Raw genomic sequence first — 24,587 nt, 5'->3', positions numbered from 1 at the left:
TGAGTGAGTGTATAAGTGAGTGTATAAGTGAGTGTATAAGTGAGTGTATGAGTGAGTGTATAAGTGAGTGTATGAGTGAGTGTATGAGTGTATGAGTGAGTGTATAAGTGAGTGTATGAGTGAGTGTATGAGTGAGTGAGTGAGTGTATGAGTGAGTGCATAAGTGAGTGTATGAGTGAGTGTATAAATGAGTGTATAAGTGATTGTATGAGTGAGTGAGTGTATGAGTGAGTGTATAAGTGAGTGTATGAGTGAGTGTATGAGTGAGTGAGTGTATAAGTGAGTGTATGAGTGAGTGAGTATGAGTGTATGAGTGAGTGTATAAGTGAGTGTATGAGTGAGTGAGTGTAAAAATGAGTGTATAAGTGAGTGAGTGAGTGTGTGAGTGTATAAGTAAGTGTATGAGTGAGTGAGTGTATAAGTGAGTGTATAAGTGAGTGTATGACTGTATAAGTGAGTGTGTGAATGTGAGTGAGTGTATAAGTGAGTGTATGTGTGAGTGAGTGTATAAGTGAGTGAGTGAGTGTATAAGTGAGTGTATAAGTGAGTGAGTGTGTGAATGAGTGTATAAGTGAGTGTATGAGTGAGTGTATGAGTGAGTGTATGAGTGAGTGAGTGTGTTAGTGTATGAGTGAGTGTATAAGTGAGTGTATGAGTGAGTGTATGAGTGAGTGTATAAGTGAGTGTGTGAGTGAGTGTGTGAGTGAGTGAGTGTATAAGTGAGTGTATAAATGAGTGTGTTAGTGAGTGTATTAGTGAGTGTGTGAGTGTATGAGTGAGTGAGTGTATGAGTGACTGTATAAATGAGTGTATTAGTGAGTGAGTGAGTGTGTGAGTGAGTGTATGAGTGAGTGTGTGCCTGTATAAGTGAGTGTATGAGTGAGTGAGTGAGTGTGTAAGTGTGTGAGTGTGTGAGTGAGTGAGTGTATGAGTGAGTGTATGAGTGTGTTAGTGAGTGTATAAGTGAGTGTATAAGTGAGTGAGTGAGTGTGTGAGTGAGTGTATGAGTGAGTGTATGAGTGAGTGTATGAGTGAGTGACTGACTGAGTGACTGACTGACTGAGTGTATGAGTGAGTGAGTGTGTGAGTGTATGACTGAGTGTATAAGTGAGTGTATAAGTGTGTGAGTGAGTGTGTGAGTGAGTGTGTTAGTGAGTGTGTTAGTGAGTGTGTTAGTGAGTGTGTGTGGTGAGTGAGTGTGTTAGTGAGTGCATAAGTGAGTGTATAAGTGAGTGTATAAGTGAGTGAGTGTATGAGTGAGTGAGTGTATGAGTGAGTGTATGAGTGTGTTAGTGAGTGTATGAGTGACTGTATAAATGAGTGTATGAGTGAGTGTATAAGTGAGTGTATGAGTGTATGAGTGTGTTAGTGAGTGTGCGAGTGTATGAGTGAGTGTATGAGTGAGTGAGTGTATAAGTGAGTGTATGAGTGTGTGAGTGTATGAGTGAGTGTATGAGTGAGTGAGTGTATAAGTGAGTGTATGAGTGTGTGAGTGTATGAGTGAGTGTATGAGTGAGTGAGTGTATGAGTGTATGAGTGAGTGACTGAGTGTATAAATGAGTGTACTAGTGAGTGTATTAGTGAGTGTGTTAGTGAGTGTACTAGTGAGTGTATAAGTGAGTGTATAAGTGAGTGTATGAGTGAGTGTATAAGCGAGTGAGTGAGTGAGTGTATGAGTGAGTGTATGAGTGAGTGAGTGACTGACTGAGTGTATGAGTGAGTGTATGAATGAGTGTATGAGTGAGTGTATGAGTGAGTGAGTGAGTGTATGAGTGTATGAGTGAGTGTATAAGTGAGTGTATAAGTGAGTGAGTGTGTGAGTGGGTGAGTGAGTGAGTGTATGAGTGAGTGTATGAGTGAGTGAGTGTATAAGTGAGTGTGTGAGTGTATGACTGTATGAGTGAGTGTATGAGTGTATAAGTGAGTGTATAAGTGAGTGTACTAGTGAGTGTGTTAGTGAGTGTATAAGCGAGTGTATTAGTGAGTGAGTGTATAAGTGAGTGTATAAGTGAGTGTACTAGTGAGTGTGTGAGTGAGTGTGTTAGTGAGTGTATGAGTGAGTGAGTGTACTAGTGAGTGTATAAATGAGTGTATAAATGAGTGTATAAGTGAGTGTATAAGTGAGTGTATAAGTGAGTGTATAAGTGAGTGTATAAGTGAGTGTGTGTATGAGTGAGTGTACTAGTGAGTGTATAAGTGTATAAGTGAGTGTACTAGTGAGTGTATGAGTGAGTGAGTGAGTGTACTAGTGAGTGTACTAGTGAGTGTACTAGTGAGTGTATGAGTGAGTGTATAAGTGAGTGTATTAGTGAGTGTACTAGTGAGTGTATGAGTGAGTGTATAAGTGAGTGTATTAGTGAGTGTACTAGTGAGTGTATAAGTGAGTGTATAAGTGAGTGTATAAGTGAGTGTATAAGTGAGTGTATGTACTAGTGAGTGTACTAGTGAGTGTATAAGTGAGTATATAAGTGAGTGTATTAGTGAGTGTACTAGTGAGTGTATGAGTGAGTGTATAAGTGTATTAGTGAGTGTATTAGTGAGTGTATTAGTGAGTGTACTAGTGAGTGTACTAGTGAGTGTATGACTGTATGAGTGAGTGTATGAGTGTATAAGTGTACTAGTGAGTGTATAAGTGAGTGTACTAGTGAGTGTATTAGTGAGTGTATTAGTGAGTGTATAAGTGAGTGTATAAGTGAGTGTATAAGTGAGTGTATGAGTGAGTGTACTAGTGAGTGTATTAGTGAGTGTACTAGTGAGTGTACTAGTGAGTGTACTAGTGAGTGTACTAGTGAGTGTACTAGTGAGTGTATTAGTGAGTGTATAAGTGAGTGTATGAGTGAGTGAGTGTATTAGTGAGTGAGTGTACTAGTGAGTGTACTAGTGAGTGTACTAGTGAGTGTACTAGTGAGTGTACTAGTGAGTGTACTAGTGAGTGTATAAGTGAGTGTACTAGTGAGTGTACTAGTGAGTGTATGAGTGAGTGAGTGAGTGTACTAGTGAGTGTATAAGTGAGTGTACTAGTGAGTGTACTAGTGAGTGTACTAGTGAGTGAGTGAGTGTACTAGTGAGTGTACTAGTGAGTGAGTGAGTGTGTGAGTGAGTGTATGAGTGAGTGTATGAGTGAGTGAGTGTATAAGTGAGTGTACTAGTGAGTGTACTAGTGAGTGTATGAGTGAGTGAGTGAGTGTACTAGTGAGTGTACTAGTGAGTGTATTAGTGAGTGAGTGTATGAGTGAGTGAGTGTATGAGTGTATAAGTGAGTGTGTGAGTGTATGAGTGAGTGAGTGTATGAGTGAGTGTATGAGTGAGTGTATGAGTGAGTGTATGAGTGAGTGAGTGTACTAGTGAGTGTATGAGTGTGTTAGTGAGTGTACTAGTGAGTGTACTAGTGAGTGTACTAGTGAGTGTACTAGTGAGTGTACTAGTGAGTGTACTAGTGAGTGTGTTAGTGAGTGTACTAGTGAGTGTACTAGTGAGTGTACTAGTGAGTGTATTAGTGAGTGTACTAGTGAGTGTATGAGTGAGTGACTGACTGAGTGACTGACTGACTGAGTGTATGAGTGAGTGAGTGTGTGAGTGTATGACTGAGTGTATGAGTGAGTGTACTAGTGAGTGTACTAGTGAGTGTACTAGTGAGTGTACTGGTGAGTGTACTAGTGAGTGTATGAGTGAGTGACTGACTGAGTGACTGACTGACTGAGTGTATGAGTGAGTGTATGAGTGTATAAATGAGTGTGTAAGTGTATAAGTGAGTGTACTAGTGAGTGTACTAGTGAGTGAGTGAGTGTACTAGTGAGTGTACTAGTGAGTGTACTAGTGAGTGTACTAGTGAGTGTACTAGTGAGTGTACTAGTGTACTAGTGAGTGTACTAGTGAGTGTACTAGTGAGTGTACTAGTGAGTGTACTAGTGAGTGTACTAGTGAGTGAGTGTACTAGTGAGTGTACTAGTGAGTGTACTAGTGAGTGTACTAGTGAGTGTACTAGTGAGTGTACGAGTGAGTGTACTAGTGAGTGTACTAGTGAGTGTACTAGTGAGTGTACTAGTGAGTGTACTAGTGAGTGTACTAGTGAGTGTACTAGTGAGTGAGTGAGTGTACTAGTGAGTGTACTAGTGAGTGTACTAGTGAGTGTACTAGTGAGTGTACTAGTGAGTGTACTAGTGAGTGAGTGTATGAGTGAGTGAGTGTACTAGTGAGTGTACTAGTGAGTGAGTGAGTGTATGAGTGAGTGAGTGTACTAGTGAGTGTACTAGTGAGTGTACTAGTGAGTGTACTAGTGAGTGTACTAGTGAGTGTACTAGTGAGTGTACTAGTGAGTGTACTAGTGAGTATATTAGTGAGTGTACTAGTGAGTGAGTGAGTGTACTAGTGAGTGTATGAGTGAGTGTATGAGTGTATAAATGAGTGTATAAGTGTACTAGTGAGTGTACTAGTGAGTGTACTAGTGAGTGTACTAGTGAGTGTACTAGTGAGTGTACTAGTGAGTGTACTAGTGAGTGTACTAGTGAGTGTACTAGTGAGTGTATAAGTGTACTAGTGAGTGTACTAGTGAGTGTACTAGTGAGTGTACTAGTGAGTGTACTAGTGAGTGTACTAGTGAGTGTACTAGTGAGTGAGTGTACTAGTGAGTGTACTAGTGAGTGTACTAGTGAGTGTACTAGTGAGTGTATAAGTGAGTGTATAAGTGAGTGTGTGAGTGTATGACTGTATGAGTGAGTGTATGAGTGTATAAGTGAGTGTACTAGTGAGTGTACTAGTGAGTGTACTAGTGAGTGTATGAGTGAGTGTACTAGTGAGTGAGTGTACTAGTGAGTGTACTAGTGAGTGTACTAGTGAGTGTACTAGTGAGTGTATAAGTGAGTGTATAAGTGAGTGTGTGAGTGTATGACTGTATGAGTGAGTGTATGAGTGTATTAGTGTACTAGTGAGTGTACTAGTGAGTGTACTAGTGAGTGTACTAGTGAGTGTACCAGCATCCCACGTCGTCTGAAGCCCATCAAGCACAGGCGACACTTGAATATGAAGCTCTCAAAGTCGTGGGGTGCCACCTTGGGGCGGAATCGTTTGGTTTTGTGTTGTGTGAGTGAGTGTGTTAGTGAGTGTGTTAGTGAGTGAGTGAGTGTGTGAGTGAGTGTGTTAGTGAGTGAGTGTGTTAGTGTGTGAGTGAGTGAGTGAGTGTGTTAGTGAGTGTGTGAGTGAGTGTGTTAGTGAGTGTGTTAGTGAGTGTGTTAGTGTGTGTGTGAGTGAGTGAGTGTGTTAGTGAGTGAGTGAGTGTGTGAGTGTGTTAGTGAGTGTGTTAGTGTGTTAGTGAGTGAGTGAGTGTGTGAGTGAGTGAGTGAGTGTGTTAGTGTGTGTGTGAGTGAGTGTGTTAGTGAGTGAGTGAGTGAGTTAGTGTATGAGTGTATGAGTGTGTGAGTGAGTGTATGAGTGTATAAGTGAGTGTATAAGTGAGTGTGTTCGTGAGTGTATGAGTGAGTGTATGAGTGAGTGTATGAGTGAGTGACTGACTGAGTGACTGACTGACTGAGTGTATGAGTGAGTGAGTGTGTGAGTGTACTAGTGAGTGTACTAGTGAGTGTATAAATGAGTGTATAAGTGTGTGTATGTATTAGTGAGTGTACTAGTGAGTGTACTAGTGAGTGTACTAGTGAGTGTACTAGTGAGTGAGTGAGTGTATGAGTGAGTGAGTCTATGAGTGAGTGTGTGAGTGTATAAGTGAGTGTGTGAGTGTATGACTGTATGAGTGAGTGTATGAGTGTATAAGTGTATAAGTGAGTGTACTAGTGAGTGTACTAGTGAGTGTACTAGTGAGTGTACCAGCATCCCACGTCGTCTGAAGCCCATCAAGCACAGGCGACACTTGAATATGAAGCTCTCAAAGTCGTGGGGTGCCACCTTGGGGCGGAATCGTTTGGTTTTGTGTTGTGTGAGTGAGTGAGTTAGTGAGTGTATGAGTGTGTGTATGAGTGTGTTAGTGAGTGTGTGAGTGTGTGTGTGAGTGAGTGAGTGTGTTAGTGAGTGTGTGAGTGTGTGTGTGAGTGAGTGAGTGTGTTAGTGAGTGTGTGAGTGTGTGAGTGTGTTAGTGAGTGTGTGAGTGTGTGTGTGAGTGAGTGAGTGTGTGAGTGAGTGTGTGAGTGAGTGACTGACTGAGTGACTGAGTGTATGAGTGAGTGTATAAGTGAGTGTATAAGTGAGTGTATAAGTGAGTGTATAAGTGAGTGTATGAGTGTATGACTGTATGAGTGAGTGTATGAGTGTATAAGTGTATAAGTGAGTGTATGAGTGAGTGTATGAGTGTATAAATGAGTGTGTAAGTGTATAAGTGAGTGTATGTATAAGTGAGTGTACTAGTGAGTGTACTAGTGAGTGTACTAGTGAGTGTACCAGCATGCCACGTCGTCTGAAGCCCATCAAGCACAGGCGACACTTGAATATGAAGCTCTCAAAGTCGTGGGGTGCCACCTTGGGGCGGAATCGTTTGGTTTTGTGTTGTGTGAGTGAGTGTATGAGTGAGTGTGTTAGTGTGTTAGTGTGTGTGTTAGTGAGTGTGTTAGTGTGTGTGTTAGTGAGTGAGTGTGTTAGTGAGTGTGTGAGTGAGTGTATGAGTGAGTGAGTGTGTGAGTGTGTTAGTGAGTGTGTTAGTGTGTGTGTGAGTGAGTGAGTGTGTGAGTGAGTGTGTGAGTGAGTGACTGACTGAGTGACTGAGTATATGAGTGAGTGTATAAGTGAGTATATAAGTGAGTGTATAAGTGAGTGTATAAGTGAGTGTATGAGTGTATGACTGTATGAGTGAGTGTATGAGTGTATAAGTGTATTAGTGAGTGTATGAGTGAGTGTATGAGTGTATAAGTGAGTGTACTAGTGTGTGTACTAGTGAGTGTACTAGTGAGTGTACTAGTGAGTGTACTAGTGAGTGTACTAGTGTATGAGTGAGTGTGTGAGTGTATAAGTGAGTGTGTGAGTGTATGACTGTATGAGTGAGTGTATGAGTGTATTAGTGTACTAGTGAGTGTACTAGTGAGTGTACTAGTGAGTGTACTAGTGAGTGTACCAGCATCCCACGTCGTCTGAAGCCCATCAAGCACAGGCGACACTTGAATATGAAGCTCTCAAAGTCGTGGGGTGCCACCTTGGGGCGGAATCGTTTGGTTTTGTGTTGGCGAACAGCGACACGAAGGAGCATCTCCCTCTCCGGGTTGTGCATGCGCTGCATGTGCTCCTTTAGCTTGTCCTTACGCTGTTAGACACACACAGATAGACACACACAGATAGACACAGAGACACACAGATAGACACAGAGACACACAGATAGATAGACAACTTAGTGTAGTAGTGTATAGTGTAGTAGTGTATAGTGTAGTAGTGTATAGTGTAGTAGTGTATAGTGTAGTGTAGTAGTGTATAGTGTAGTAGTGTATAGTGTAGTGTGCTCCTTTAGCTTGTCCTTACGCTGTGGGACACAGAGAGATAGACACACACAGATAGACACACACAGATAGACACACACAGATAGATAGACAACTTAGTGTATAGTGTAGTAGTGTATAGTGTAGTGTGCTCCTTTAGCTTGTCCTTACGCTGTTGGACACACACACAGATAGACACACAGATAGACACAGATAGACACACACAGATAGATAGACAACTTAGTGTATAGTGTAGTGTGCTCCTTTAGCTTGTCCTTACGCTGTGGGACACACACAGATAGACACACAGATAGACACAGATAGACACACACAGATAGATAGACAACTTAGTGTATAGTGTAGTAGTGTATAGTGTAGTGTGCTCCTTTAGCTTGTCCTTACGCTGTGGGACACACACAGATAGACATACAGAGACACACAGAGACACACAGATAGATAGACAACTTAGTGTATAGTGTAGTGTGTTCCTTTAGCTTGTCCTTACGCTGTTAGACACACATAGAGAGACACAGATAGATAGATAGATAGACAACTTAGTGTATAGTGTAGTGTGTTCCTTTAGCTTGTCCTTACGCTGTTAGACACACATAGAGAGACACACAGATAGACACAGAGACACACAGATAGATAGACAACTTAGTGTAGTAGTGTATAGTGTAGTGTATTCCTTTAGCTTGTCCTTACGCTGTTAGACACACACAGATAGACACAGATAGACAACTTAGTGTAGTAGTGTATAGTGTAGTGTGTTCCTTTAGCTTGTCCTTACGCTGTTAGACACACACAGATAGACACACACAGATAGATAGACAACTTAGTGTATAGTGTAGTAGTGTATAGTGTAGTAGTGTATAGTGTAGTGTAGTAGTGTATAGTGTAGTGTGTTCCTTTAGCCTGTCCTTACGCTGTTAGACACACACAGATAGACACAGAGAGACACACACAGATAGACATACACAGATAGACACACAGATAGATAGACAACTTAGTGTATAGTGTAGTAGTGTATAGTGTAGTGTGCTCCTTTAGCTTGTCCTTACGCTGTTAGACACACACAGATAGACACAGAGAGACACACACAGATAGATAGACAACTTAGTGTATAGTGTAGTACTGTATAGTGTAGTAGTGTATAGTGTAGTAGTGTATAGTGTAGTGTGCTCCTTTAGCTTGTCCTTACGCTGTTAGACACACACAGATAGACACACACACAGATAGATAGACAACTTAGTGTATAGTGTAGTAGTGTATAGTGTAGTAGTGTAGTGTAGTAGTGTATAGTGTAGTAGTGTATAGTGTAGTGTAGTAGTGTATAGTGTATTAGTGTAGTGTATAGTGTAGTAGTGTATAGTGTAGTGTATAGTGTGGTAGTGTATAGTGTAGTAGTGTATAGTGTAGTAGTGTATAGTGTAGTAGTGTATAGTGTAGTGTATAGTGTAGTAGTGTATAGTGTAGTAGTGTATAGTGTAGTAGTGTATAGTGTAGTAGTGTATAGTGTAGTGTGTTCCTTTAGCTTGTCCTTACGCTGTTAGACACACAGATAGACACAGAGAGACACACACAGATAGATAGACAACTTAGTGTAGTAGTGTGTAGTGTAGTAGTGTATAGTGTAGTGTAGTAGTGTATAGTGTAGTAGTGTATAGTGTAGTGTAGTAGTGTATAGTGTATTAGTGTAGTGTATAGTGTAGTAGTGTATAGTGTAGTGTATAGTGTAGTAGTGTATAGTGTAGTAGTGTATAGTGTAGTAGTGTATAGTGTAGTAGTGTATAGTGTAGTAGTGTATAGTGTAGTGTATAGTGTAGTAGTGTATAGTGTAGTAGTGTATAGTGTAGTAGTGTATAGTGTAGTGTATAGTGTAGTAGTGTATAGTGTAGTAGTGTATAGTGTAGTGTGTTCCTTTAGCTTGTCCTTACGCTGTTAGACACAGAGACACAGAGATAGACACAGAGACACACAGAGACACACAGATAGATAGACAACTTAGTGTATAGTGTACAGTGTAGTTGTGTATAGTGTAGTGTGCTCCTTTAGCTTGTCCTTACGCTGTGGGACACAGAGAGATAGACACACAGATAGACACAGAGACACACAGATAGATAGACAACTTAGTGTAGTAGTGTATAGTGTAGTGTGTAGTAGTGTATAGTGTAGTAGTGTATAGTGTAGTGTGTTCCTTTAGCTTGTCCTTACGCTGTGGGACACAGAGAGACACACACAGATAGACACACAGATAGACACACACAGATAGATAGACAACTTAGTGTATAGTGTAGTAGTGTATAGTGTAGTAGTGTATAGTGTAGTAGTGTATAGTGTAGTGTGTTCCTTTAGCTTGTCCTTACGCTGTTAGACACACATAGAGAGACACAGAGACACACAGATAGATAGACAACTTAGTGTATAGTGTAGTAGTGTATAGTGTAGTAGTGTATAGTGTAGCAGTGTATAGTGTAGTAGTGTATAGTGTAGTAGTGTATAGTGTAGTAGTGTATAGTGTAGTAGTGTATAGTGTAGTGTGTTCCTTTAGCTTGTCCTTACGCTGTTAGACACACACAGATAGACATACAGAGACACACAGATAGATAGACAACTTAGTGTAGTAGTGTGTAGTGTAGTAGTGTATAGTGTAGTGTAGTAGTGTATAGTGTAGTAGTGTATAGTGTAGTGTAGTAGTGTATAGTGTAGTGTGTTCCTTTAGCTTGTCCTTACGCTGTTAGACACACACAGATAGACACAGAGAGACACACACAGATAGATAGACAACTTAGTGTAGTAGTGTGTAGTGTAGTAGTGTATAGTGTAGTGTAGTAGTGTGTAGTGTAGTAGTGTATAGTGTAGTGTAGTAGTGTATAGTGTAGTGCGTTCCTTTAGCTTGTCCTTACGCTGTTAGACACACACAGAGAGACACAGATAGATAGACAACTTAGTGTAGTAGTGTATAGTGTAGTAGTGTATAGTGTAGTGTAGTAGTGTATAGTGTAGTGTAGTAGTGTGTAGTGTATAGTGTAGTAGTGTATAGTGTAGTAGTGTATAGTGTAGTAGTGTATAGTGTAGTAGTGTATAGTGTAGTAGTGTATAGTGTAGTAGTGTATAGTGTAGTAGTGTATAGTGTAGTGTAGTAGTGTATAGTGTAGTAGTGTATAGTGTAGTAGTGTTTAGTGTAGTAGTGTATAGTGTAGTGTGTTCCTTTAGCTTGTCCTTACGCTGTTAGACACACAGATAGACACAGAGAGACACACACAGATAGATAGACAACTTAGTGTAGTAGTGTGTAGTGTAGTAGTGTATAGTGTAGTGTAGTAGTGTATAGTGTAGTAGTGTATAGTGTAGTGTAGTAGTGTATAGTGTATTAGTGTAGTGTATAGTGTAGTAGTGTATAGTGTAGTGTATAGTGTAGTAGTGTATAGTGTAGTAGTGTATAGTGTAGTAGTGTATAGTGTAGTAGTGTATAGTGTAGTAGTGTATAGTGTAGTAGTGTATAGTGTAGTGTATAGTGTAGTGTATAGTGTAGTAGTGTATAGTGTAGTAGTGTATAGTGTAGTAGTGTATAGTGTAGTAGTGTATAGTGTAGTAGTGTATAGTGTAGTAGTGTATAGTGTAGTGTATAGTGTAGTAGTGTATAGTGTAGTAGTGTATAGTGTAGTAGTGTATAGTGTAGTAGTGTATAGTGTAGTGTGTTCCTTTAGCTTGTCCTTACGCTGTTAGACACACAGATAGACACAGAGAGACACACACAGATAGATAGACAACTTAGTGTAGTAGTGTGTAGTGTAGTAGTGTATAGTGTAGTGTAGTAGTGTATAGTGTAGTAGTGTATAGTGTAGTGTAGTAGTGTATAGTGTATTAGTGTAGTGTATAGTGTAGTAGTGTATAGTGTAGTGTATAGTGTAGTAGTGTATAGTGTAGTAGTGTATAGTGTAGTAGTGTATAGTGTAGTAGTGTATAGTGTAGTAGTGTATAGTGTAGTGTATAGTGTAGTAGTGTATAGTGTAGTAGTGTATAGTGTAGTAGTGTATAGTGTAGTAGTGTATAGTGTAGTGTGTTCCTTTAGCTTGTCCTTACGCTGTTAGACACACAGATAGACACAGAGAGACACACACAGATAGATAGACAACTTAGTGTAGTAGTGTGTAGTGTAGTAGTGTATAGTGTAGTGTAGTAGTGTATAGTGTAGTAGTGTATAGTGTAGTGTAGTAGTGTATAGTGTAGTGTGCTCCTTTAGCTTGTCCTTACCCTGTTAGACACACACAGATAGACACACACAGATAGACACACACAGATAGATAGACAACTTAGTGTATAGTGTAGTAGTGTATAGTGTAGTAGTGTAGTGTAGTAGTGTATAGTGTAGTAGTGTAGTGTAGTAGTGTATAGTGTAGTAGTGTATAGTGTAGTGTAGTAGTGTATAGTGTAGTAGTGTATAGTGTAGTGTAGTAGTGTATAGTGTAGTGTGTTCCTTTAGCTTGTCCTTACGCTGTTAGACACACAGATAGACACAGAGAGACACACACAGATAGATAGACAACTTAGTGTAGTAGTGTGTAGTGTAGTAGTGTATAGTGTAGTGTAGTAGTGTATAGTGTAGTAGTGTATAGTGTAGTGTAGTAGTGTATAGTGTAGTGTGCTCCTTTAGCTTGTCCTTACGCTGTTAGACACACACAGATAGACACACACAGATAGACACACACAGATAGATAGACAACTTAGTGTATAGTGTAGTAGTGTATAGTGTAGTGTGTTCCTTTAGCTTGTCCTTACGCTGTTAGACACACATAGAGAGACACAGAGACACACAGATAGATAGACAACTTAGTGTAGTAGTGTATAGTGTAGTAGTGTATAGTGTAGTGTGTTCCTTTAGCTTGTCCTTACGCTGTTAGACACACACAGATAGACATACAGAGACACACAGATAGATAGACAACTTAGTGTATAGTGTAGTGTAGTAGTGTATAGTGTAGTGTAGTAGTGTAGTAGTGTATAGTGTAGTAGTGTATAGTGTAGTAGTGTATAGTGTAGTGTGTTCCTTTAGCTTGTCCTTACGCTGTGGGACACACACAGATAGACACAGAGACACAGATAGATAGACAACTTAGTGTATAGTGTAGTGTGTTCCTTTAGCTTGTCCTTACGCTGTTAGACACACATAGAGAGACACAGATAGACAACTTAGTGTATAGTGTAGTAGTGTATAGTGTAGTGTGTTCCTTTAGCTTGTCCTTACGCTGTTAGACACACACAGATAGACATACAGAGACACACAGATAGATAGACAACTTAGTGTAGTAGTGTGTAGTGTAGTAGTGTATAGTGTAGTGTAGTAGTGTATAGTGTAGTAGTGTATAGTGTAGTGTAGTAGTGTATAGTGTAGTGTGTTCCTTTAGCTTGTCCTTACGCTGTTAGACACACAGATAGACACAGAGAGACACACACAGATAGACAACTTAGTGTAGTAGTGTGTAGTGTAGTAGTGTATAGTGTAGTGTAGTAGTGTATAGTGTAGTGTGTTCCTTTAGCTTGTCCTTACGCTGTTGGACACACACAGATAGACACAGATAGATAGACAACTTAGTGTAGTAGTGTATAGTGTAGTGTGTTCCTTTAGCTTGTCCTTACGCTGTTGGACACACACAGATAGACACAGATAGATAGACAACTTAGTGTAGTAGTGTATAGTGTAGTGTGTTCCTTTAGCTTGTCCTTACGCTGTTGGACACACACAGATAGACATACAGAGACACACAGATAGATAGACAACTTAGTGTAGTAGTGTGTAGTGTAGTAGTGTATAGTGTAGTGTAGTAGTGTATAGTGTAGTAGTGTATAGTGTAGTGTAGTAGTGTATAGTGTAGTGTGTTCCTTTAGCTTGTCCTTACGCTGTTAGACACACAGATAGACACAGAGAGACACACACAGATAGATAGACAACTTAGTGTAGTAGTGTGTAGTGTAGTAGTGTATAGTGTAGTGTAGTAGTGTATAGTGTAGTAGTGTATAGTGTAGTGTAGTAGTGTATAGTGTAGTGTGTTCCTTTAGCTTGTCCTTACGCTGTTAGACACACAGATAGACACAGAGAGACACACACAGATAGATAGACAACTTAGTGTAGTAGTGTGTAGTGTAGTAGTGTATAGTGTAGTGTAGTAGTGTATAGTGTAGTAGTGTATAGTGTAGTGTAGTAGTGTATAGTGTAGTGTGTTCCTTTAGCTTGTCCTTACGCTGTTAGACACACAGATAGACACAGAGAGACACACACAGATAGATAGACAACTTAGTGTAGTAGTGTGTAGTGTAGTAGTGTATAGTGTAGTGTAGTAGTGTATAGTGTAGTAGTGTATAGTGTAGTGTAGTAGTGTATAGTGTAGTGTGTTCCTTTAGCTTGTCCTTACGCTGTTAGACACACACAGAGAGACACAGATAGATAGACAACTTAGTGTAGTAGTGTATAGTGTAGTAGTGTATAGTGTAGTGTAGTAGTGTATAGTGTAGTGTAGTAGTGTGTAGTGTATAGTGTAGTAGTGTATAGTGTAGTAGTGTATAGTGTAGTAGTGTATAGTGTAGTAGTGTATAGTGTAGTAGTGTATAGTGTAGTAGTGTATAGTGTAGTAGTGTATAGTGTAGTGTAGTAGTGTATAGTGTAGTAGTGTATAGTGTAGTAGTGTTTAGTGTAGTAGTGTATAGTGTAGTGTGTTCCTTTAGCTTGTCCTCACGCTGTGGGACACAGAGAGATAGACACAGAGAGACACACACAGATAGATAGACAACTTAGTGTAGTAGTGTGTAGTGTAGTAGTGTATAGTGTAGTGTAGTAGTGTATAGTGTAGTAGTGTATAGTGTAGTGTAGTAGTGTATAGTGTAGTGTGTTCCTTTAGCTTGTCCTTACGCTGTTAGACACACACAGAGAGACACAGATAGATAGACAACTTAGTGTAGTAGTGTATAGTGTAGTAGTGTATAGTGTAGTGTGCTCCTTTAGCTTGTCCTTACGCTGTTAGACACACACAGAGACACACAGATAGATAGACAACTTAGTGTAGTAGTGTATAGTGTAGTGTGTTCCTTTAGCTTGTCCTTACGCTGTTAGACACAGAGACACAGATAGATAGACAACTTAGTGTATAGTGTATAGTGTGTTCCTTTAGCTTGTCCTTACGCTGTTAGACACAGAGAGATAGACATACAGAGACACACAGAGACACACACAGATAGATAGACAACTTAGTGTAGTAGTGTATAGTGTAGTGTGTTCCTTTAGCTTGTCCTTACGCTGTTAGACACACACAGATAGACATACAGAGACACAGATAGATAGACAACTTAGTGTATAGTGTGTAGTGTAGTAGTGTATAGTGTAGTGTAGTAGTGTATAGTGTAGTAGTGTATAGTGTAGTAGTGTATAGTGTAGTAGTGTATAGTGTAGTAGTGTATAGTGTAGTAGTGTATAGTGTAGTAGTGTATAGTGTAGTAGTGTATAGTGTAGTGTGCTCCTTTAGCTTGTCCTTACGCTGTGGGACACACAGAGATAGACACAGAGACACACAGAGACACACAGATAGATAGACAACTTAGTGTAGTAGTGTATAGTGTAGTGTGTTCCTTTAGCTTGTCCTTACGCTGTTAGACACACACAGATAGACACAGAGACACACAGAGACACACAGATAGATAGACAACTTAGTGTAGTAGTGTATAGTGTAGTGTGTTCCTTTAGCTTGTCCTTACGCTGTTAGACACACACAGATAGACACAGAGACACACAGAGACACACAGATAGATAGACAACTTAGTGTAGTAGTGTGTAGTGTAGTAGTGTAGTGTGTTCCTTTAGCTTGTCCTTCCGCTGTTAGACACAGAGACACAGAGATAGACACAGATAGATAGACAACTTAGTGTATAGTGTAGTAGTGTATAGTGTAGTGTGTTCCTTTAGCTTGTCCTTACGCTGTTAGACACAGAGACACAGAGATAGACACAGATAGATAGACAACTTAGTGTATAGTGTAGTAGTGTATAGTGTAGTAGTGTATAGTGTAGTGTGCTCCTTTAGCTTGTCCTTACGCTGTTAGACACACACAGATAGACACACACACAGATAGACAACTTAGTGTATAGTGTAGTGTGTTCCTTTAGCTTGTCCTTACGCTGTTAGACACACACAGATAGACACAGAGACACACAGAGACACACAGATAGATAGACAACTTAGTGTATAGTGTAGTGTGTTCCTTTAGCTTGTCCTTACGCTGTTAGACACAGAGACACAGATAGACACAGATAGATAGACAACTTAGTGTATAGTGTAGTAGTGTATAGTGTAGTGTGTTCCTTTAGCTTGTCCTTACGCTGTGGGACACACACAGATAGACACAGAGACACACAGATAGATAGACAACTTAGTGTATAGTGTAGTGTGTTCCTTTAGCTTGTCCTTACGCTGTGGGACACAGAGATAGACACAGAGACACAGATAGATAGACAACTTAGTGTATAGTGTAGTGTGCTCCTTTAGCTTGTCCTTACGCTGTTAGACACAGAGACACAGATAGATAGACAACTTAGTGTATAGTGTATAGTGTAGTAGTGTATAGTGTAGTGTATAGTGTAGTAGTGTATAGTGTAGTAGTGTATAGTATAGTGTAGTGTATAGTGTAGTAGTGTATAGTGTAGTAGTGTATAGTGTAGTAGTGTATAGTGTAGTGTGTAGTGTAGTAGTGTATAATATAGTAGTGTATAGTGTAGTAGTGTATAGTGTAGTAGTGTATAGTGTAGTGTAGTAGTGTATAGTGTAGTAGTGTATAGTGTACTAGTGTATAATGTAGTAGTGTATAGTGTAGTAGTGTATAGTGTAGTAGTGTATAGTGTAGTGTAGTAGTGTATAGTGTAGTAGTATATAGTGTAGTAGTGTATAGTGTAGTGTAGTAGTGTATAGTGTAGTAGTGTATAGTGTAGTAGTGTATAGTGTAGTGTAGTAGTGTATAGTGTAGTGTAGTGTATAGTGTAGTAGTGTATAGTGTAGTAGTGTATAGTGTAGTAGTGTATAGTGTAGTAGTGTATAGTGTAGTAGTGTATAGTGTAGTAGTGTATAGTGTAGTAGTGTATAGTGTAGTAGTGTATAGTGTTTAGTGTAGTAGTGTATAGTGTAGTAGTGTATAGTGTAGTAGTGTATAGTGTAGCAGTGTATAGTGTAGTAGTGTATAGTGTAGTGTGCTCCTTTAGCTTGTCCTTACGCTGTTAGACACACACACAGAGAGACACACACAGATAGATAGACAACTTAGTGTATAGTGTAGTGTGCTCCTTTAGCTTGTCCTAACGCTGTGGGACACACAGAGATAGACACATATAGATAGACAACTTAGTGTATAGTGTAGTGTGCTCCTTTAGCTTGTCCTTACGCTGTTAGACACACAGAGATAGACACAGAGACACAGATAGATAGACAACTTAGTGTAGTAGTGTAGTGTGCTCCTTTAGCTTGTCCTTACGCTGTTAGACACAGAGACACAGAGACACACACAGATAGATAGACAACTTAGTGTATAGTGTAGTGTGCTCCTTTAGCTTGTCCTTACGCTGTTAGACACAGAGACACACACAGATAGATAGACAACTTAGTGTAGTAGTGTATAGTGTAGTGTGCTCCTTTAGCTTGTCCTTACGCTGTGAGACACACACAGAGAGACACAGATAGATAGACAACTTAGTGTATAGTGTGTAGTGTAGTAGTGTATAGTGTAGTAGTGTATAGTGTAGTGTGCTCCTTTAGCTTGTCCTTACGCTGTGGGACACAGAGACACAGATAGATAGACAACTTAGTGTAGTAGTGTATAGTGTAGTGTGCTCCTTTAGCTTGTCCTTACGCTGTTAGACACAGAGACACACACGGATAGATAGACAACTTAGTGTAGTAGTGTATAGTGTAGTGTAGTAGTGTATAGTGTAGTAGTGTATAGTGTAGTGTAGTAGTGTATAGTGTAGTAGTGTATAGTGTAGTGTGCTCCTTTAGCTTGTCCTTACGCTGTTAGACACACACACAGAGAGACACACACAGATAGATAGACAACTTAGTGTATAGTATATAGTGTAGTGTAGTAGTTTATAGTGTAGTGTAGTAGTGTATAGTGTAGTAGTGTATAGTGTAGTAGTGTATAGTGTAGTAGTGTATAGTGTAGTGTGCTCCTTTAGCTTGTCCTTACGCTGTTAGACACACACAGAGATAGATAGACAACTTAGTGTATAGTGTAGTGTATAGTGTAGTGTATAGTGTAGTAGTGTATAGTGTAGTGTAGTAGTGTATAGTGTAGTAGTGTATAGTGTAGTAGTGTATAGTGTAGTAGTGTATAGTGTAGTAGTGTATAGTGTAGTAGTGTATAGTGTAGTAGTGTATAGTGTAGTGTGCTCCTTTAGCTTGTCCTTACGCTGTTAGACACACACAGAGAGACACACACAGAGATATAGACAACTTAGTGTAGTAGTGTATAGTGTAGTGTATAGTGTAGTAGTGTATAGTGTAGTAGTGTATAGTGTAGTAGTGTACAGTGTAGTAGTGTAGCAGTGTATAGTGTAGTGTAGTAGTGTATAGTGTAGTAGTGTATAGTGTAGTAGTGTATAGTGTAGTAGTGTATAGTGTAGTAGTATATAGTGTAGTAGTGTATAGTGTAGTGTGTAGTAGTGTATAGTGTAGTAGTGTATAGTGTAGTAGTGTATAGTGTAGTGTGTAGTGTATAGTGTAGTAGTGTATAGTGTAGTAGTGTATAGTGTAGTAGTGTATAGTGTAGTAGTGTATAGTGTAGTAGTGTATAGTGTAGTAGTGTATAGTGTATTAGTGTAGTGTATAGTGTATTAGTGTATAGTGTAGTGTAGTAGTGTATAGTGTAGTAGTGTATAGTGTAGTAGTGTATAGTGTAGTAGTGTATAGTGTAGTAGTGTATAGTGTAGTAGTGTATAGTGTAGTGTAGTAGTGTATAGTGTAGTAGTATATAGTGTAGTAGTGTATAGTGTAGTAGTGTATAGTGTAGTAGTGTATAGTGTAGTAGTGTATAGTGTAGTAGTGTATAGTGTAGCAGTGTATAGTGTAGTAGTGTATAGTGTAGTAGTGTATAGTGTAGTGTAGTAGTGTATAGTGTAGTGTAGTAGTGTATAGTGTAGTAGTGTATAGTGTAGTAGTGTGTAGTGTAGTAGTGAATAGTGTAGTGTAGTAGTGTATAGTGTAGTAGTGTATAGTGTAGTGTATAGTGTAGTAGTGTATAGTGTAGTAGTGTGTAGTGTAGTAGTGTATAGTGTAGTAGTGTATAGTGTAGTAGTGTAGTGTAGTAGTGTATAGTGGATTAGTGTATAGTGTAGTAGTGTATAGTGTAGTAGTGTATAGTGTAGTGTATAGTGTAGTAGTGTATAGTGTAGTGTAGTAGTGTATAGTGTAGTAGTGTATAGTGTAGTAGTGTATAGTGTAGTAGTGTATAGTGTAGTAGTGTATAGTGTAGTAGTGTATAGTGTAGTGTATAGTGTAGTAGTGTATAGTGTAGTAGTGTATAGTGTAGTAGTGTACAGTGTAGTAGTGTATAGTGTAGTAGTGTAGTAGTGTATAGTGTAGCAGTGTATAGTGTAGTAGTGTATAGTGTAGTGTATAGTGTAGTAGTGTAGTAGTGTATAGTGTAGTGTATAGTGTAGTAGTGTATAGTGTAGTGTATAGTGTAGTAGTGTATAGTATAGTAGTGTATAGTGTAGTAGTGTATAGTGTAGTAGTGTATAGTGTAGTAGTGTATAGTGTAGTAGTGTATAGTGTAGTAGTGTATAGTGTAGTAGTGTATAGTGTAGTGTATAGTGTAGTAGTGTATAGTGTAGTAGTGTATAGTGTAGTAGTGTATAGTGTAGTAGTGTATAGTGTAGTAGTGTATAGTGGATTAGTGTATAGTGTAGTAGTGTATAGTGTAGTAGTGTATAGTGTAGTGTATAGTGTAGTAGTGTATAGTGTAGTGTAGTAGTGTATAGTGTAGTAGTGTATAGTGTAGTAGTGTATAGTGTAGTAGTGTATAGTGTAGTAGTGTATAGTGTAGTAGTGTATAGTGTAGTGTATAGTGTAGTAGTGTATAGTGTAGTAGTGTATAGTGTAGTAGTGTACAGTGTAGTAGTGTATAGTGTAGTAGTGTAGTAGTGTATAGTGTAGCAGTGTATAGTGTAGTAGTGTATAGTGTAGTGTATAGTGTAGTAGTGTATAGTGTAGTGTATAGTGTAGTAGTGTATAGTGTAGTGTATAGTGTAGTAGTGTATAGTATAGTAGTGTATAGTGTAGTAGTGTATAGTGTAGTAGTGTATAGTGTAGTAGTGTATAGTGTAGTAGTGTATAGTGTAGTAGTGTATAGTGTAGTAGTGTATAGTGTAGTGTATAGTGTAGTAGTGTATAGTGTAGTGTAGACACCTTGAACTGCTTGCCACAACTGGAGCACAGGAAGTCTCTCTGGTCAGAGTGTCTCAGCATGTGAAGCTTCAACTTGTCAGGCCTACAGAAGGCCTTGTCACACTGAGAGCACTGGAAAATCTTCTCAGAGTGGAACCCCCTCACGTGCTTCTTGAGCTACTCACAGGGAGACAGAGACACAGAGAGAGACACAGAGAGACACAGAGACACAGGGACACACAGGGAGACACAGAGACACACAGAGAGAGAGACAGAGAGTGAGAGAGAGAGTGAGACACAGAGAGAGAGACAGAGAGACAGAGAGAGAGAGAGACTGAGAGAGAGACACAGAGAGAGACAGAGAGAGAGAGAGACTGAGAGAGAGACACAGAGAGAGAGAGAGACAGAGAGAGACAGAGAGACAGAGAGAGACAGAGAGAGACACAGAGAGAGTGACACAGAGAGAGAGACAGAGAGACAGAGAGACTGAGAGAGAGAGACAGAGAGAGAGACACAGAGACAGAGAGAGAGACACAGAGAGAGAGAGACAGACAGAGAGACACACAGAGACACAGAGAGAGACACACAGAGACAGAGAGACAGAGAGAAAGAGAGACAGAGTGTCTCGGCATGTGAAGCTTCAACTTGTCAGGCCTACAGAAGGCCTTGTCACACTGAGAGCACTGGAAAATCTTCTCAGAGTGGAACCCCCTCACGTGCTTCTTGAGCTACTCACAGGGAGACAGAGACACAGAGAGAGACACAGAGAGAGACACAGAGACACAGGGACACACAGGGAGACACAGAGACACACAGAGAGAGAGACAGAGAGTGAGAGAGAGAGTGAGACACAGAGAGAGAGACAGAGAGACAGAGAGAGAGAGAGAGACTGAGAGAGAGACACAGAGAGAGAGAGAGACAGAGAGACAGAGAGAGAGAGAGAGACTGAGAGAGAGACACAGAGAGAGAGAGAGACAGAGAGAGACAGAGAGACAGAGAGAGACAGAGAGAGACACAGAGAGAGTGACACAGAGAGAGAGACAGAGAGACAGAGAGACTGAGAGAGAGAGACAGAGAGAGAGACACAGAGACAGAGAGAGAGACACAGAGAGAGAGAGACAGACAGAGAGACACAGAGAGAGACACACAGAGACAGAGAGACAGAGTGTCTCAGCATGTGAAGCTTCAACTTGTCAGGCCTACAGAAGGCCTTGTCACACTGAGAGCACTGGGAAATCTTCTCAGAGTTTTGTCTGTGTCTGTGTAACTGCACTTGCCCCTACAGCCCTGCTAGAGGCTACCTGGGGGAGCTTTGTCTGTGTCTGTGTGACTGCACTTGCCCCTAATGCTCTGCTAGAGGCTACCTGGGGGAGCTTTGTCTGTGTCTGTGTGACTGCACTTGCCCCTACACCCCTGCTCGAGGCTACCTGGGGGAGCTTTGTCTGTGTCTGTGTAACTGCACTTGCCCTTACAGCCCTGCTAGAGGCTATCTGGAGGGGCTTTGTCTGTGTCTGTGTAACTGCACTTGCCCCTACAGCCCTGCTAAAGGCTACCTGGGGGAGCTTTGTCTGTGTCTGTGTGACTGCACTTGCCCCTAATGCTCTGCTAGAGGCTACCTGGGGGAGCTTTGTCTGTGTCTGTGCGACTGCACTTGCCCCTACAGCCCTGCTAGAGGCTACCTGGGGGAGCTTTGTCTGTGTGACTGCACTTGCCCCTACAGCCCTGCTAGAGGCTACCTGGGGGAGCTTTGTCTGTGTAACTGCACTTGCCCCTACAGCCCTGCTAGAGGCTACCTGGGGGAGCTTTGTCTGTGTAACTGCACTTGCCCCTACAGCCCTGCTAGAGGCTACCTGGGGGAGCTTTGTCTGTGTCTGTGTGACTGCACTTGCGTCTACAGCCCTGCTAGAGGCTACCTGGGGGAGCTTTGTCTGTGTGTCTGTGTGACTGCACTTGCCCCTACAGCCCTGCTAGAGGCTACCTGGGGGAGCTTTGTCTGTGTCTGTGTAACTGCACTTGCCCCTTCAGCCCTGCCGGAGGCTACCTGGGGGAGCTTTGTCTGTGTCTGTGTGACTGCACTTGCCCCTACATCCCTGCTAGAGGCTACCTGGGGGAGCTTTGTCTGTGTCTGTGTGACTGCACTTGCCCCTACAGCCCTGCTAGAGGCTACCTGGGGTAGCTTTGTCTGTGTCTGTGTAACTGCACTTGCCCCTACAGCCCTGCTAGAGGCTACCTGGGGGAGCTTTGTCTGTGTCTGTGTAACTGCACTTGCCCCTACAGCCCTGCTAGAGGCTACCTGGGGGAGCTTTGTCTGTGTCTGTGTAACTGCACTTGCCCCTGCAGCCCTGCTAGAGGCTACCTGGGGTAGCTTTGTCTGTGTCTGTGCAACTGCACTTGCCCCTACAGCCCTTGCTAGAGGCTACCTGGGGGAGCTTTTAACTGCACTTGCCCCTACAGCCCTGCTAGAGGCTACCTGGGGGAGCTTTGTCTGTGTGTCTGTGTAACTGCACTTGCCCCTGCAGCCCTGCTAGAGGCTACCTGGGGTAGCTTTGTCTGTGTCTGTGCAACTGCACTTGCCCCTACAGCCCTTGCTAGAGGCTACCTGGGGGAGCTTTGTCTGTGTCTGTGTAACTGCACTTGCCCCTGCAGCCCTGCTAGAGGCTACCTGGGGGAGCTTTGTCTGTGTCTGTGTGACTGCACTTGCCCCGACAGCCCTGCTAGAGGCTACCTGGGGGAGCTTTGTCTGTGTCTGTGTAACTGCACTTGCCCCTACAGCCCTTGCTAGAGGCTACCTGGGGGAGCTTTTAACTGCACTTGCCCCTACAGCCCTGCTAGAGGCTACCTGGGGGAGCTTTGTCTGTGTGTCTGTGTAACTGCACTTGCCCCTGCAGCCCTGCTAGAGGCTACCTGGGGTAGCTTTGTCTGTGTCTGTGCAACTGCACTTGCCCCTACAGCCCTTGCTAGAGGCTACCTGGGGGAGCTTTGTCTGTGTCTGTGTAACTGCACTTGCCCCTGCAGCCCTGCTAGAGGCTACCTGGGGGAGCTTTGTCTGTGTCTGTGTGACTGCACTTGCCCCGACAGCCCTGCTAGAGGCTACCTGGGGGAGCTTTGTCTGTGTCTGTGTAACTGCACTTGCCCCTACAGCCCTGCTAGAGGCTACCTGGGGGAGCTTTGTCTGTGTAACTGAACTTGCCCCTTCATCCCTGCCGGAGGCTACCTGGGGGAGCTTTGTCTGTGTCTGTGTGACTGCACTTGCCCCTACAGCCCTGCTAGAGGCTACCTGGGGGAGCTTTGTCTGTGTCTGTGTGACTGCACTTGCCCCTACAGCCCTGCTAGAGGCTACCTGGAGTAGCTTTGTCTGTGTCTGTGTAACTGCACTTGCCCCTACAGCCCTGCTAGAGGCTACCTGGGGGAGCTTTGTCTGTGTCTGTGTAACTGCACTTGCCCCTACAGCCCTGCTAGAGGCTACCTGGGGGAGCTTTGTCTGTGTGTCTGTGTAACTGCACTTGCCCCTACAGCCCTGCTAGAGGCTACCTGGGGTAGCTTTGTCTGTGTCTGTGCAACTGCACTTGCCCCTACAGCCCTTGCTAGAGGCTACCTGGGGGAGCTTTGTCTGTGTGTCTGTGTGACTGCACTTGCCCCTACAGCCCTTGCTAGAGGCTACCTGGGGGAGCTTTGTCTGTGTAACTGCACTTGCCCCTACAGCCCTGCTAGAGGCTACCTGGGGGAGCTTTGTCTGTGTCTGTGTGACTGCACTTGCGTCTACAGCCCTGCTAGAGGCTACCTGGGGGAGCTTTGTCTGTGTGTCTGTGTGACTGCACTTGCCCCTTCAGCCCTGCCGGAGGCTACCTGGGGGAGCTTTGTCTGTGTCTGTGTGACTGCACTTGCCCCTACATCCCTGCTAGAGGCTACCTGGGGGAGCTTTGTCTGTGTCTGTGTGACTGCACTTGCCCCTACAGCCCTGCTAGAGGCTACCTGGGGTAGCTTTGTCTGTGTCTGTGTAACTGCACTTGCCCCTACAGCCCTGCTAGAGGCTACCTGGGGTAGCTTTGTCTGTGTCTGTGCAACTGCACTTGCCCCTACAGCCCTTGCTAGAGGCTACCTGGGGGAGCTTTGTCTGTGTCTGTGTAACTGCACTTGCCCCTGCAGCCCTGCTAGAGGCTACCTGGGGGAGCTTTGTCTGTGTCTGTGTGACTGCACTTGCCCCGACAGCCCTGCTAGAGGCTACCTGGGGGAGCTTTGTCTGTGTCTGTGTAACTGCACTTGCCCCTACAGCCCTGCTAGAGGCTACCTGGGGGAGCTTTGTCTGTGTAACTGAACTTGCCCCTTCAGCCCTGCCGGAGGCTACCTGGGGGAGCTTTGTCTGTGTCTGTGTGACTGCACTTGCCCCTACAGCCCTGCTAGAGGCTACCTGGAGTAGCTTTGTCTGTGTCTGTGTAACTGCACTTGCCCCTACAGCCCTGCTAGAGGCTACCTGGGGGAGCTTTGTCTGTGTCTGTGTAACTGCACTTGCCCCTACAGCCCTGCTAGAGGCTACCTGGGGGAGCTTTGTCTGTGTGTCTGTGTAACTGCACTTGCCCCTGCAGCCCTGCTAGAGGCTACCTGGGGTAGCTTTGTCTGTGTCTGTGCAACTGCACTTGCCCCTACAGCCCTTGCTAGAGGCTACCTGGGGGAGCTTTGTCTGTGTGTCTGTGTGACTGCACTTGCCCCTACAGCCCTTGCTAGAGGCTACCTGGGGGAGCTTTGTCTGTGTAACTGCACTTGCC

At 42.4% G+C, this 24,587-nt stretch overlaps 1 protein-coding gene across 1 annotated transcript in view; it reads right to left on the bottom strand.

Annotated features, from left to right (window-relative positions):
- LOC116937047 (uncharacterized) overlaps positions 1-24,587 on the bottom strand; it is a 94,550-nt gene that overhangs the window by 58,702 nt on the left and 11,261 nt on the right. The window contains exons 3-4 of the mRNA XM_076063939.1: positions 19,846-20,001; positions 7,052-7,237 (exon numbers count right to left, since the gene is read on the bottom strand). Of these exons, the coding sequence (XP_075920054.1) occupies positions 7,052-7,237; positions 19,846-20,001 (342 nt within the window). The remainder of the gene's footprint in view (positions 1-7,051; positions 7,238-19,845; positions 20,002-24,587) is intronic.

Source organism: Petromyzon marinus, unplaced genomic scaffold (genome assembly GCF_048934315.1).
Source record: "Petromyzon marinus isolate PM22_M1 ecotype Great Lakes invasive population unplaced genomic scaffold, UKy_Petmar_22M1.pri1.0 PM_Scaffold_244, whole genome shotgun sequence".
Classification (NCBI taxonomy): Eukaryota; Metazoa; Chordata; class Hyperoartia; order Petromyzontiformes; family Petromyzontidae; genus Petromyzon; species Petromyzon marinus.
The sequence above is the reverse complement of the archived record's forward strand: the minus strand, read 5'-3'. Positions and strand labels throughout refer to the sequence as shown.